This window comes from Natrix helvetica (assembly GCF_964273705.1).
Source record: "Natrix helvetica genome assembly, chromosome: 4".
In the NCBI taxonomy this organism is placed as follows: Eukaryota; Metazoa; Chordata; class Lepidosauria; order Squamata; family Natricidae; genus Natrix; species Natrix helvetica.
The window spans coordinates 150,809,867-150,824,732 of NC_138550.1; the positions used below are offsets into that span (position 1 = coordinate 150,809,867).

General features: G+C 42.8%; 1 protein-coding gene across 1 annotated transcript in view; it reads right to left on the reverse strand.

Annotated features, from left to right (window-relative positions):
* CSMD3 (CUB and Sushi multiple domains 3) overlaps positions 1-14,866 on the reverse strand; it is a gene marked incomplete at its 5' end in the record, with an annotated part of 706,489 nt that overhangs the window by 217,010 nt on the left and 474,613 nt on the right. Inside the window, 2 exons of the mRNA XM_081953230.1 lie at positions 13,080-13,282; positions 14,426-14,552. Of these exons, the coding sequence (XP_081809356.1) occupies positions 13,080-13,282; positions 14,426-14,552 (330 nt within the window). The remainder of the gene's footprint in view (positions 1-13,079; positions 13,283-14,425; positions 14,553-14,866) is intronic.

Below are 14,866 nucleotides of genomic sequence, written 5' to 3' on the forward strand. Positions count from 1 at the left end.
TCAGAAGCCACTCCCGTTGACGGCAAGTTGAAGTCCCCCATGACCAGACGTCTGGGAGTCTCAATTGCCGTCATTGAGATTAGCTCGAGGAGCTCGGGCAGGGCTGCTGATGCATAGCGCGGAGCCAAGTATACAATCAGCAAGCCCCACTGCCTCCCTGGGCCGCAGTTCACACCAAGGGACTCACACCCGGGTATCTGAGGGACAGTGAACTCCCTCGGCTCTAAACATTCCCGAATAACCACCGCCACCCCACCACCCTTACCCAGGGCCCGGGGCTGATGGAATGCCCGGAAACCTGGTGGGCACATTTCCACGAGGGGTAAACCACCCTCGTGGCCCAACCAGGTCTCCGTTATCCCAGCAAGGTCTAGCTCCCCCTCTGAGATCAACTCATTAATGAGGGGGGCCTTGTTGGTCACGTTGGATAGGAAATTCTGGAGGTTGAAGTTCATGCATCCTAAAATTGCCACGTTTGGGAGTGAGAACCGTCTGCTCTCCATTCGATGATTTATCTCAAATAAACACAGGCTATTCCTTACTTAATTCCTTACTAATTTATAAGCCATTTAATTCTTTATTCACAGTCTGGCCAGCTTACAGCTAGGAACCAAATAGTATATTTAAAACACATAAAAGATACAACAGAGAGAAAAGTAAAATAATCAAAACAAAATGAAAAAGCAAGCAAAACAATCACCGTGTCTTCATGGTCAATTATTCTAATTAACAACAGATCACTCTCTTGAAGGCTATTTTATTAAGTATGGGGTTTAAATATATATGCTAATTAAATGATTAGGTTGCCAATTAAAGGTACATTATTTCTCCCTGTATTTTGTTAAAGTGGTGGCTATATAAAACCCTCAGCAATCTTATAAACATTTTGTCTCTATATATTCATTCAAGATCTTTTTCAATAAATTCAAATATTTTAAATATATTCAGTTCAATCTTATTGACAGTTCTTACAGTACTTTGTACAGATTTTGCCTCAGATAATTTTAAAAAGGAGTGTATCAGTGGTGAGTTGCAGGAGGTATGCCCCAGTACGGGTGTACCGGAGCCTGCCCGGATCACTGGTAACCGCTCCAGTATGGTGCTCCGGAGGGCCCACTCACCCACCCACACTCCTTACCTGTCTTTAAAGTCTTTGGTGCTTCTGCGCATGTGCATGGCGCATACAGCACCTGCACGACACTCCGGCTAGCAGCTGGAATATCATGGAGGCTCGCAGAGGCATTGCTGGATGCTAAGACGCATGCACATGCTGCGCGCATCCATGTGGGTGCCACTGGGTCTGTTCCAACCGTACCGGTTGGAAAGGGATCCGGAACCCATCACCGGAGTGTATGTCTATAATGTATGTACAGCAGTGCTGGGATTCAAAAAAAAAATTCTACTGGTTCTGTGGACGTGGCATGGTAGGTGTGGTGTGGCTTGGTGGGCATGGCAGGGGAAGGATACTGTAAAATTTCCATTCTCAGCCCCCTCCAGGGGAAGGATAGTGTAAAAGCTCCACTCCCTCCCCACTCCAGATTACTGCAAAATCCCCGTTTCCTCCCGATCAGCTGGGACGCAGCAGGCAGAGAATAGATGGGGTGTGTAGTCAGTCAGAGGCAGTATTTAGTTCAATACCACCTCAAAAGCAGTGACGTGCGGTGAGGTTTATGGCTGGTGAGGCTGGTGTCGTCATCAGGAAGGCGGGGAATGGGACTACGTGTGCTGGAGGCTGAGGCTGAGGCTGCCTCAGCCTCCAGCACACGTGATCCCATTCCCCGCCTTCCTGAGCGTGCTCCGCCGGCTCGCGCTCCGCAGTCCTCGAAAGCGACTGGGGAACGACGAGAACCTTCCTGCCTCTGCTGGACTTTGCACACTCCTCGTGACTGCAATAGACGTCCAGAAGTGGCAGGGGCTGTTGGGCTGGAAGCCCAAACCCCATTAGCCACAAAAGCCGCTTCTGGACATCTATTGCAGTCGCGAGGAGCGCGCAAAGTCCAGCAGAGGCAGGAAGGTTCTCATTGTTCCCCAGTCGCTTTCGTGGCTTCGTCATCCGGGAGCACCAACAACATTTCTGCCTCCGCAGCTTGCGGGCGCGGACGGACGGAGGTAGCCAGAGTGGTGCCGAGGCAGTCCGGCGGGCGAGCGACCGAGGATCAGGCTGCCTGATCATCACTCGCTCGCTCTTTTGTCCGCCCGGACCGCCTCGGCGTCACTCTGGCTACATCCGTCCGGCCGCGCCCGGGAGCTGCGGAGGCAGAAATGTTGTCGGCGTCCCGGATGACGAAGCCACGAAAGCGACTGGGGAACGACGAGAACTTTCCCCCAGTCGCTTTCGTAGCTTCGCCATCCGGGAGCGCCGACAACATTTCTGCCTCCGCAGCTCCTGGGCCCGGCCGGCCGGATGTATATAATATTATAATTATAATTACGGTAAATACGGTGTGTATATATATATATATATATATATATATATATATATATATATATATATATATATATATATATATATAAATAATATTATATAATATTATTTCATGAAGAGAGGTGAGGCTCTGCCTCCCCTGCCTCCCCTGACCGCACATCCCTGCTCAAAAGTTCCGCTACCAGTTCTCCAGAACTGGTCAGAACCTGCTGATTTACAGGATGTCTTTGTTACATGCTATGTTATGTATCTTAGTTAACATATCCATACTGCTAACTCATTTAATTTTAATGGCTTCCTTTAAAGAATCTACATATATGCTGTTCATCTGGTTAACTTTGACTGAATTTGAACAGCTAAACAGGGTTGGATCTACTTGGCATTTTAGACAAAAATCCCAAATCAAGAAATTCCAGGAAGACTGCAAGAAAACTCTTGGACAGTCATACGAAAAAGAAAGACATACAAGGACAGAGAGCGCAGTCAATAAAAAACTACTTCCCTATTGTTGCCAGAAACAAAAGAGAACAAAAAGGCTATATGAGAATGACAAGGAAATGAACCAGAGTGGGTTGCTGACGGTTTTATTACCAGTTCAGAAGCCGCATACAACACTCGTTCGTGCACCAGATGCATGCTGGGCGCACATGCACTGTTCAATGTAAATTGTTCTTCATGCATGCACAGAACAATTTACAGTGAACTGTGCACACACAGTCACTAAAAACCAAAATTGTGGCAGCCTAGCAGCGGTGAGAGAACCAGTTCCGGGGCGTGGCAGGCTTGGGTCGCTGCTGGTTCAGTGACCCAGGCCTGAATTCCAATACAGGTTCGGCCGAACCGGGCCAAACCAGGAGCAACCCACCTCTGAACTGAACTCTAGTTTTAGGAGACTGCCTTCTTAATTATCTGTTAGATTTCATGTGCTGTTACTGGAGCTTTCACCTTCACTGTGTCTCCTACATTAAGCATAAATACGCACTACTCATTTACCAGGTTCTCAATGTATAACAGAAGTACTGAATGTTGTTTTTATAAGGAATGCACAAGATCTTCCATTGACACCTCATTATTGACCCCATGCTGTTTGTTTTGATAAGATGGAGATGATCCTTCTCATTTATTTAGACAGACTCTAAGCGGCTGAGACAGACTGGCTTACCCTTTTCAAAAATAACTCATCTGCTGAGTTCTCTTTCCTCCCAGCTGCAAATTTTGATCAACTGCTTCACTGAAAAGTTTTCACCAACCATGGACACATATTTTTTTCAATTGGATTTACGTCGTTATTAGTTATTTCTAGTTTTACTTATAGCTTTTATTGCTCTTGTTTTAGTGCAAAATAATGCTTTATTTTATAGGCGGTTCTTAATATCCGACCATAATGGAAACTGACGATTAAGTTATGGCTCAACATGTGACTGACTAGATTTTGCACCATTTTTTTGCAATGGTCATTAAGTAAATCAATATAGTCATTAAGCAAAATCCACAGTCATTAAGAGAACCCATTGTAAATGCCTGCATTCAGCAAAAACATTTATTATTTATTTATTTATTTATTCAACTTATAAGCCGCTCCCTCTCCTCGAGGGACTCGGGGCGGCGTACAATTAAATACACAACATATTGCACGGAGGAGGTATATAAATAAAAACAATTATTACAATTCATAAATAACAATAACAATAAAGTTAAAAAGACATTAAAATACCCTAAAATTTAAAATTTAAAATTGCCAGGGGGATGAGAGGAGTTCTAGTTAAGCCAGGCCGGCTAGTTGGAACAGGTGGGTCTTGAGTTTCTTGCGGAAGGAGCGGAGATCAGTAGTAGTCCTAATGTCGGGGGGGAGGTCATTCCAGAGGGCTGTGCCCATCACAGAGAAGGCCCTGCTCCCGGGTGCCGCCTTCCGGCACTGCTTAGTGGACGGCACCCGGAGGAGTCCCTCTCTGTGAGAGCGAATTGGTCTCAGGGATGTATGGGGCAGGATGCGATCCCGCAAGTAACTAGGTCCTGTGCCATGGAGTGCTTTAAAGATGGTGATCAACACCTTGAAATGCACCCGGTAGACCACAGGGAGCCAGTGCAGCTCGCGCAGGAGAGGTGTTACATAGGAGTATCTCGTACTCCCCATAATTGCCCGCGCGGCCGCATTCTGGACCAGCTGTAGTCCCCGGGTGCATCTCAAGGGGAGCCCCATGTAGAGAGCATTACAGTAGTTGAGACGGGATGTCACCAGCGCATGAGTGACTGTGCGAAGGGCATCCTGGTCCAATAGGGGGCGCAATTGGCGCACCAGGCAAACCTGGTGGAATGCCCCCCTTGCCACGGCTGCCACATGGTCCTCCATAGACAGCTGGGCATCCAGGAGGACACCCAAATTGCGCGCCCACTCCACGAGGGCCAGTTGCTCGCCCCCAATGGCCAGCGATGGAATCCACTGGTTGAACCGGGGGGCCGGTAGCCACAGCCACTCCGTCTTGGAGAGGTTGAGCTTAAGTCTGTTGTCTCCCATCCATACCCGTACGGCTTCCAAACACCGGGACATCATTTCGACGGCCTCGTTGGGGTGGTTCGGGGTGGAAATGTACAGCTGCGTATCGGCAGCGTACAGATGGTATCCCACCCCAAAACCACGGATGATCTCACCCAGAGGCTTCATATATGTGTTGAACAGGAGGGGCGAGAGGACGGACCCCTGTGGCACCCCACAAGTGAGCGGCCTCAGGGTCGACCTCTGCTCCCCTGCCTACACGCATTGCGTCCGGTCGGAGAGGTAGGAGCAGAACCACCGCAAAACGGTGCCCCTTACCCCGAGCCCCTCCAGCCGGCGCAATGGGATACCATGGTCGATGGTATTAAAAGCCGCTGAGTGGTCTAATAGGACCAGGATAGAGGAACAACCCCTATCCCTGGCCCTCCAGAGATCATCTACCAACGCGACCAAGGCCGTCTCTGTGCTGTGCCCGGGTCGGAAGCTGGACTGGCGCGGGTCTAGATAATCAGTTTCCTCCAGGTGACGTGGGAACTGTTGGGCCACCACACTCTCTACAACCTTCACTAAAAAGGGAAGGTTGGAGACGGGACGATAATTAGCTAGTTCAGTTGGGTCCAGAGAAGGCTTCTTGAGTAAGGGCCTCACAACCGCCTCTTTCAAGGCGGCCAGTAAGGACCCCTCACTCAATGAAGCGTTCACTAGTCCCAAGAGCCAGCCTCGTGTGACCTCCCAGGATGCCAGTACAAGCCAGGAGGGACACACATCCAATAAACATGTGGTGACTCGCAGTCGCCCACGCAGCCTGTCCAAATCATCGGTGGCAACAGAGTCAAACTCCTCACAGAATGGTCTCTCAAGACTCGCCTCGGACGTCCCCCCTAGCCCACTGAGGGGGATCCATTCCCTCAGGATTTGAGCAATTTTATCCTGCAGATAAAACCGCCCCGAGTCTCTTTTGAGAGAGGGGCGGTCTAAAAATCCAATAAAGTTAAGTTAAGATATTCCCCAAATTCCTCTGCCCTGCCCTGCAAGGGGGCTTCCCGCGGCCTCTATTAAACATAATAATATGTGGGTCAAATGACCACAAGATCATGCAAATGTGTCAAGCTCTGAGGAAATCAGGAGACTCGGGCAGTTCCAATTACATAAAGATTTCCTGCAAGGTTAAATTCTCCACAAGAATCTGAACTACTAATGGTCAAATGAAATAAGTGGGAGTTAAGAAATTCAAGGTGGCCTGGACTTTGATCTCTTGTGAGAGTGCAGCAACTCATGTCTGATGATGCATTTGACTCCTTCCTCGGGCACAGCCTGGTCATCTCCTACACCAGGCCTGCAAATGCAAGCCAGTTGCCAACAATTGTGATGTCTCCTGTTGCTGACGACTCCTCCACTTCTTCCTCAGAGGCTAGAATGTGGGAGAATGGAATCATTCCTGTCACATCAGGAATTACTGACCCTGAACTACCAGCAGAACAGGTCTTGGCTGGGGAGAGCTTGAAGGCCTGTGAGAAGGAGTGGGAGGAGCTGCCTGCCATCGTAGATCCCAGAGTATGCAGGGCAGAGAGGTGAAGGTCTGCCAGATTTCTCAGAAAAAGGCACCACCACTCTTGATGAGCTACTTAGCAAGGCAGGCAGAGGGAGGCATTACTGGAAGCAATGTGTGTGTCATTGCAAAATGTTTGTGTTTATGAGACACTGTAGTTCATGAACCACATGGGTGTAGTTTAAGTTGTCAGGAGGCTGTGTTTGAGTTCTGGACCCAGTTTGAGCAGCTGGTTATCTGTTTGATAGACTAATTGGCCATTGCCTGGAAGGTTAGTCTGGGGCTTGTTCGTGGCTGGTTCTGCTTAGAAACGGCCCTCTGAGCTATTGTCCTGGACTGTTCTACTTGGAGACCCTGAAACTCTGACCATTAGACTAGCTGACTAACCTAACTAGAGATTCCAAACCTCAGATTGCATTTTGGCTTCTCTTTTGAAATTACGAAGGCAAAGCTTTGATTGCCAAGATTGTTTTGATGTTGCCGTATGTTCATTTCCTTGTTATCGACTTGGTCTCGAGCCAATTGCTGTTCTAATCTCGCGCTGTGGGTGAGCTGAAACTTGAAACAGAATTGCTGGGGAGGAATTCACTGTAAATGAAATAAAAGATGAGCTTCGTGCTGCTGGGGAAGCCTAGGTCAGAACATGTAGGTATGTATATAAAATAAAGCATTATTGTATGTACGTATGTATTTATGTGTGCATGGCTGCTGTATTTCAGTGCCCAATACACTGAGAATATCTTGATGGAAGGTTAGGAGCTGCAGTATTAAATATATTCTTACTTTGAAAAATGCTTTCAGTACTGTCTCTTTTGCAGTGTTTTTAAATTGGAAACCTCTTCTTTAGCTTTATTTCTCCCTGTAGGTGTGACCATCCCTCTCTGTGTTTGCTATATTTGGGAATTTGAAAGGACTATTATTCTGTAATCACAAATATGTATTTGACCTGCTTTCTCCCCCTTTCAAATGTCTTTTCTTTCTCTGATATTTCAACTTTTTTCCTTACAAGCTACCTCTGGAGAAGGTTTTCTGAAAAGCATAGAGAAAAATACAGAGTTTTCAGAACATTAAATAAAAATATTGCTTGTGCATTTTCTTAGTTAATAAGGGACTCCTTGTCTGAATTATTTTTATTACCATCTCTTTGCTTTAAAATTCCATAATGGATTATATTTAAGATTATTTCTAAAACGAAAAACCCTTTTATGTATGAAGGGGGAGTCTCTTTCTTGGACTAATAATGGAAATTGGGCCACAATGTTAGAATATTCATTGCTGAATATCCCTTGTAGACCACAGTGTTTAACTAAGGAGGCATAAATGCATACGACTGATTTCACATTATTCCTGAGTTTAAATGCTATGCTTTATTGGGTGTTTGGAGCCATGATGCCAGAGTGGTTAGAATGCAGTATTACAGGCTAACTCTGCAAACTGCCAGGAGTTCAAACCTGATCGGCTCAAGGTTGACACAGCCTTCCATCTTTCCAGGGTTGGTTAAATGAGAAGCCAGATTGTTGGGGAAAAGATGCTGACTCTGTAAACCGCTTTGAGATGGCTATAAAGCACTATGGAGCAGTATTTAAGTCTAAGTGCTAGTGCCAGTGCTGTTTAATACATTCAGCTGCATTTTTTGCAAAGACAGAAAATCAGGCACTTCCAGTTGAGATCACATCCCCAACCGATTCAGTAATTTGTAAACTCTGGGTTATTTTATTCTTTAAGTCTGATTTTTACATAAAACTTTTGTTGTTAATTTATTCTATAGTATCTATTCTCTCTACTCTATTCTTTTTCTGAGTCACCTTTTATAATCTTTTAACATTAGTAAAAAATTTCTGTAGATTCATTTGAAGCTACACATACTTCTTGTTGGAAAATTGAATATAATACAATGACAGTTGTTATTTACAAAATATTTCCTTCCTTCCTTCCTTCCTTCCTTCCTTCCTTCCTTCCTTCCTTCCTTCCTTCTTTCCCTTTTTCTGTTTACCACAAAGAATTAAAGACAAAATGTTTTGCATAGTACCACTGAATTTTTTATGCACTTCCTGAAATTACTCATTTAATATACTGTAGAATAATATTTACTTTGTTTGTAGCTACTTCACATTCGTGATTCATCATTCTGTGATGGATAAATCCCAAGGTCTCCCGTACTTCTACCATCTCCAAAATACAATTACAGACAGGAAGAGGGGGTGGTGGTGGGAGTTCCATTTAAGTACTTTGTATGATGAATTTTTTTTTCAATTACTGTATTTTAAGAAGTTCTATCTGCCCAATCTCCCAGCACTATCGGTCTCAACAATGACTCCCAACTTTAGGGGCATTACAAAATTGCATGAATACATTGCTTTATACGCTGCCAGAGTTATTAAAATGAAATATTAATCATTTTTCCCAAGACTAATTCTCAATCATTTCCCTTGAAAGTTTCTACCCATAGATTCAGGACCATTTCCTATTCATGAATCATTGTGCTTCCACTCCACTTCCCATGTAATATTTGCTAGCCAGCATGATTGAAAATCTCAGCAATCTTGTGTGCAACTCCTTCTTATCTCATCCATTTCATCAATTTTACCAGGGTTAATCAGTATTATCAAGAACACCTCTGGCCAAACATGGTTAACATTATTCAATAAAGAAATAAAATTGGCTGCAGAAATGCAAGGCAAAACCCCAACCTACCCCCCAAAGTTTAAACTAAGTCAGATTATCCATAAGGTATATTTTTTTAAAAAATCAAATCAAAGCCATAACAGCTGAAAGCACCTCTTGTGTTTGTGTGCATTGTTGATCAAGCACAAAACTCATGCTTACATTCATCACCTTAACCTTTCGGCACACACTCACAAACACACTTATTGATTGAACTACTACTCAGTTACTACTACTGAGCAAGGTATAGATGATACCTTGCTCAGTAGTGGTAACTGTGAAAGGGATCTTGGAGTCCTAGTGGACAACCATTTAAATATGAGCCAGCAGTGTGCAGCAGCTGCCAAAAAAGCCAACACAGTTCTAGGCTGCATTAATAGAGGGATAGAATCAAGATCACATGAAGTGTTAATACCACTTTATAATGCCTTGGTAAGGCCACACTTGGAATACTGCATCCAGTTCTGGTCATCACAATGTAGAAAAGATGTGGAGACTCTAGAAAGAGTGCAGAGAAGAGCAACAAAGATGATTAGGGGACTGGAGACTAAAACATGAAGAACGGTTGCAGGAACTGGGTATGTTTAGCTTAAGAGAAAGAAGGACTAGGGGAGACATGATAGCAGTGTTCCAATATCTCAGGGGTTGCCACAAAGAAGAGGGACTCAAACTATTCTCCAAGGCACCTGAGGGTAGAACAAGAAGCAATGGGTGGAAATTAATCCAGGAGAGAAGCAACTTAGAATTGAGGAGAAATTTCCTGACAGTTAGAACAATTAATCAGTGGAACAGCTTGTCTCCAGAAGTTGTGAATGCCCCAACACTGGAAGTCTTTAAGAAGATGTTGGATAGCCATCTTTCTGAAAACGGTATAGGGTTTCCTGCCTAAGCAGGGGGTTGGACTAGAAGACCTCCAAGGTCCTTTCCAACTCTACTATTGTATTGTATTGTATTGTATTGCATTGCATTGCATTGCATTTTATTGTATTGTATTGTATTGTATTGAACTGTTTTTTTCAGATCATAGTAGTGGAATATATGAGTTTAGAAAACAGAAGTTCAGAGTTTGCTCAATATATATCATATTATTTTCATACAGAACTGCTAATTCCAGTTGTAAATCTACAGTCGTGATGAGATTAGCATTCTGTTCTTTTTACATTTTCTATCAATAATATACACACAAACAAGAAAACACACACACTCTTGGAAGAATTAAATCTTTAGTCTGATTTATTCTTTGTGTGATCCGTTATTTTGCCATCATTTCCACATGTCCATATATCCTATATCCCACTCTAAAGATTACAAAATGGTAAACGTGAGTAATTTGTTTGGAATTATCTCCTTCAACTACTGAAGCCAATATTTTGTTAGCTTTGCTGGCGGTCACCATGTGCCAGGAAAAATCATATTCTCCCAATGAGTGGTTTGAATCCCAGCAGAAATGTTTAAAAGGTGTGATCAGAATATTAAGATGCTGACCACAATGGTGCCTTGAAGTTCTGAATATGGTGCCATTTTTAGAGTATCACAGAGTTTCAATCATACCAGCATGACCGTGAATTTGATTTTTTTTTTTTTGCCATGTCTTGCAATTACCCTAAATCATAAATTAGCAATTGCACTCTCTACAAGCAGATTGCTGTCAACATCACAAATTAACGATTTGGGTCTAAAAAAGTTACAGGATGAAGAATGACATATATCAATGTTTAATTATCAATTCAGTAGATGCTTGCTGAAACTTAGATGCACTTTAATTTTCATGCCATGTACTGGACAGCATATGAAAGCTTGATCACTAGAGCAAAGATTTATCCACATTGGTCAGAAGTTATTACTGTGTTAGCAGTCTGTGGGGTTTTTTTTACACAAAGATTCTACATTTAGTGATGTACCAGTATATCTATTCAACCTGTATTGTCTGCTAATTCTGCAGAAGCCTTTAAAAGACTTCTCATTATTTTATTGTATTGGCAGCATAAACCTGGGATATGCCTGATTAACACAAAGCTCCTAAACCGTTTGGTTCAAAAGTACCCTAATATATTTCTTTATGACTTTCATGAGATAGGGTAGACAAATTCAGCAATCTTACTCTTCAAAGAAATTTGATTGTCAACAATCAAAGCTACTGAATCATACTAATTTTCAGTCTGGCCACATACTGAGCATTTTGTACTTCCACTGAATCAAATGTTAACTTTAAGTAAGTTTAATGAAAGAGAAAGAATTAACAAAAGAGAGTGGATTAATACGAAAGATAAAATGAAATTGTGGCAGAGTAGTCTTGTTCTTTGATATTAGGATATTGCATTTGAGTCAGATAAAGAAAACACTTTTTTGAAGTTTCATAAAATACAGTTTTGTTCACCAAAAAGAAATCTGAGAATCTGAAATAAATTAGATCATATGAAAGTCCGACTAATATATCAACTAACTTTATCTTGAAAGTGTTAATTTTAATATTAGAGGCAGTAAACTGATCTCTGTCGGCTTGTATGACTTGGGAAATTTGACACAACCTAATTAACAAAACTTGCATTATTTAATTCACTTTAATTTAAAACATTTACAGACTGCCCCAAGATGGCCAGTTCTGCGTCATGTATATAAACAGGATAATTTTAAGTGATTTCTTAAATGAAAATAAAGAGAGAGACAATTATATATTAGGGATTGTATGTTATAGAATAACATAGGGTCTAAAACTGAGAAAACCTCTCTTCTAGTTCTAGACCACTACAATTTAAGGCAGACCCTCTTGTCATTTGTCAGTGCCCACCATTCTGGAAAGTCCATGGTTTGTCTGGATTTCTACAGGCGTGAGCTTCAAAATTTTCAGCAACGGGTTCTGCGTGGCCATGATCGGCGTGGCCTAGTCAGCCTTTTGCACCATGGCAAGGGGGACGGCGTGCCTCCAGAGGCCAGAAACGGTCCTGTTTCTGGATTTCTGGAACTTCTGGGAGTCCTGTTTTTTCCCCTCACCGAGCCTCTGCGTGGGCCTTGCACTTACCTCACATCCAAAACTGGCTGCATGAAGACTCCTGGGAGTGGTGGAGTGGGGTGGGCAGGATGGGGCCAGACAGGGGTGGGATTTGGAGGTTCTCCTTGTCACTGCGGTTTTTGTTTGCCAGCTGTGCTTAAACTCCAAGACATACGGTAGACTGATCTGACTCGTATCACTAAGCTCACTACGCATGTCCACATAATCTTTTGTTGTTGTTGTTCGCCTGCCAAGAAGGCAGGCAGGAATACTGCCAAAATGTAATCATTAGCTAGTAAGTTTTGTTTTTCATTTTCTTTACAATAAACTGTGTTTCTTAGAATATATCTCGGGTTTATTTTTCTTAATTTTGAAGTATACTTCAAGGAAAAACCACGGTTCATCCCTCATTAAATACAATTACCCCAGCAAGGGAACAGGGTTGAATTTCCACCCTGACACTCCTAACCAGCCATAACATTAGCTATGGGTTCTCCCGAACCCTGGCGAACCTGTAGCAGTCCACCCCTGGACTTATATCGTTGTTATGATTACAGATGCAATTCAAGATGCTGGTAATCCCATTTAAAGCCCTGTATATGGCAGAGCCAAGCTACTTCTGTGACTGCCTGCATTTGAGTATCTTTGTCTGTCTTGCCATATCCCACAAGAGTATATTTCCAGATCCCTTCTGTTAAAAGGGCAACTTGCGGGACTGAGGAACTGTGCTTTCTCTTCTTCAGTGTCTCAATTATGACATACTTTAGTCCTGGACCCTGATCTTTTTGGCCTTTGGGAAGACCGTGTTCACCAAGGGTGGAAGGGACGAAGAAAATCAGACAGTCAGCCAGACAATCATTGGCTAATTAATCAATAATCTAGAAGGAACTATTTTACAATATTTTGAAAAAAATCTAGACTTTGGACTACTCAGAGCCAAATGTGTATATCAACTTACTTGAAAATTGAATGGCAAATCCAGATTTGCTGATATAGAAGTCTGTGTCAAATTGTATTGTCACTATGTTGAGAGTGCTGTGGACGCCTTCTGGAATAAGAGAGCCACTAATTTCTTTTAACAGCATGTCGTTTTCAGGTGGGCCATCCCAAACCCGTAGGATATCATGCGAGGCTTCCGTATCAAATGCCAGAAATTGGAGGCTGTAAAAAAAACACCAAATATGAATGACCAATTCAAATAAATAAATAAAATAATTGCAACTAAATCTATGCTTCTATGAGTTGCATTTTAGAAAGGATCATGTAGGGGAGAAAAATACTTGGTTGATAATTAAAAGGTCTACATAAAGAGGCCTCCCTCTCCAGTGCTGAAGAGCATTGTTCTCTTTACTGGAGATTTATCCTCCATGGGTCTTTATGCCTTGATTTGAAAACTTCTTATGTAGATCTAATGTGAGAAAACATTTGATGTACTGTATTTTTTGGAGTATAAGATGCACCTTTTTCCCTCAAAAAAGAGGCTGAAAATCTGGGTGCATCTTATACACTGAATACAGCATTTTTGCCTCCCAAAGCCCTGCCCCCTTGAACAAAATGGCCATGCACAGCTTGTAGGAGGCTTTCAGAGAGCTTCTGGGGGCTAGGGAGGGCAGAAATGAGCAAAAAATTGCCATTCTTTTGCTCAATTTTGCCCCCCCCCTCCAGCCCCAAGGAACATTCTACAAGCCTCCTAAAGGCTATTCATGCCCTTTTTTGAAAAAAAAATGGGGGGCTCGTTTTTGCAAAAACCGGGACGTTTTGGGGAGGTTTGCAGAGTGCAAAAACTTTTTTTTATTTATTTGCCTCTTCAAAACCCCGGTGCATTTTATACTCCAGTGCGCCTTATACTCCGAAAAATACAGTATATATAATGCATACACCGAAGTTTCTTCTGGCACTGAACGAAAATGTCACATGAGGCTTCTGTACAAGAGTAATGACTTCTGTAGCTGTTAGCACTGCTGGACAAGGAATCAGAAGGAAGGCAAAGTAAAGCATTGAAGCCATCCATTACCCTCAGACCTTTACCAACCATCAACCCAACCCCAACCCTACAATTATAATACTCCATGCAGATTTGCAACAAATATTTATTCACCCCAAACTGTGGTAAATCATTTTAGCCCATCAGATAATGTAGTCGATAAAACTTCTATAATCCACCTGCCGAGCACTATGCTTAGATTGCTGTTTCCCCAAGTAATACAACATTAAATTTTGAATAAATGGATTCCAGACAGATTTCTTAGTTTTTGTATTCTAAAATATGTTTTTCTCTTAAAAATTAAGACCGTCTTCGAGTACCTGACAATGTTTCCTGGATCTACTTCGATTATCCATGTACAACGCAAATTATTATCATATGGAAAGGGATAGCCCGGAGACAAGATCCTTCCTGAAGATTCTCCTTTGAAACGACCTCCACATTCAGCTGGTAAAAACAAAGTGGAGAATGGTAATTAGTTCTGATAAATATTGATTAGGATTTTTCTAAGACATGTAGAATAGGAGGAGTTTCATGCCAACATCATCTCTGGGTTAAACAGTCCACACTTACAGACAGTCTCATTCAGGAACCATGCAAAGTTACAAGAGCACTGAAAAAGAAGGTTCATGATTGATCTTTTAACTTGTGGCTATCCCAGCATCCCTGTGCTTATGTGATCACAATTCAGATGCTTAACAACCAGCACACATTTGTGATGGTGCCTGTGCCCCATGATCACATGATTGCTACATGTGGCC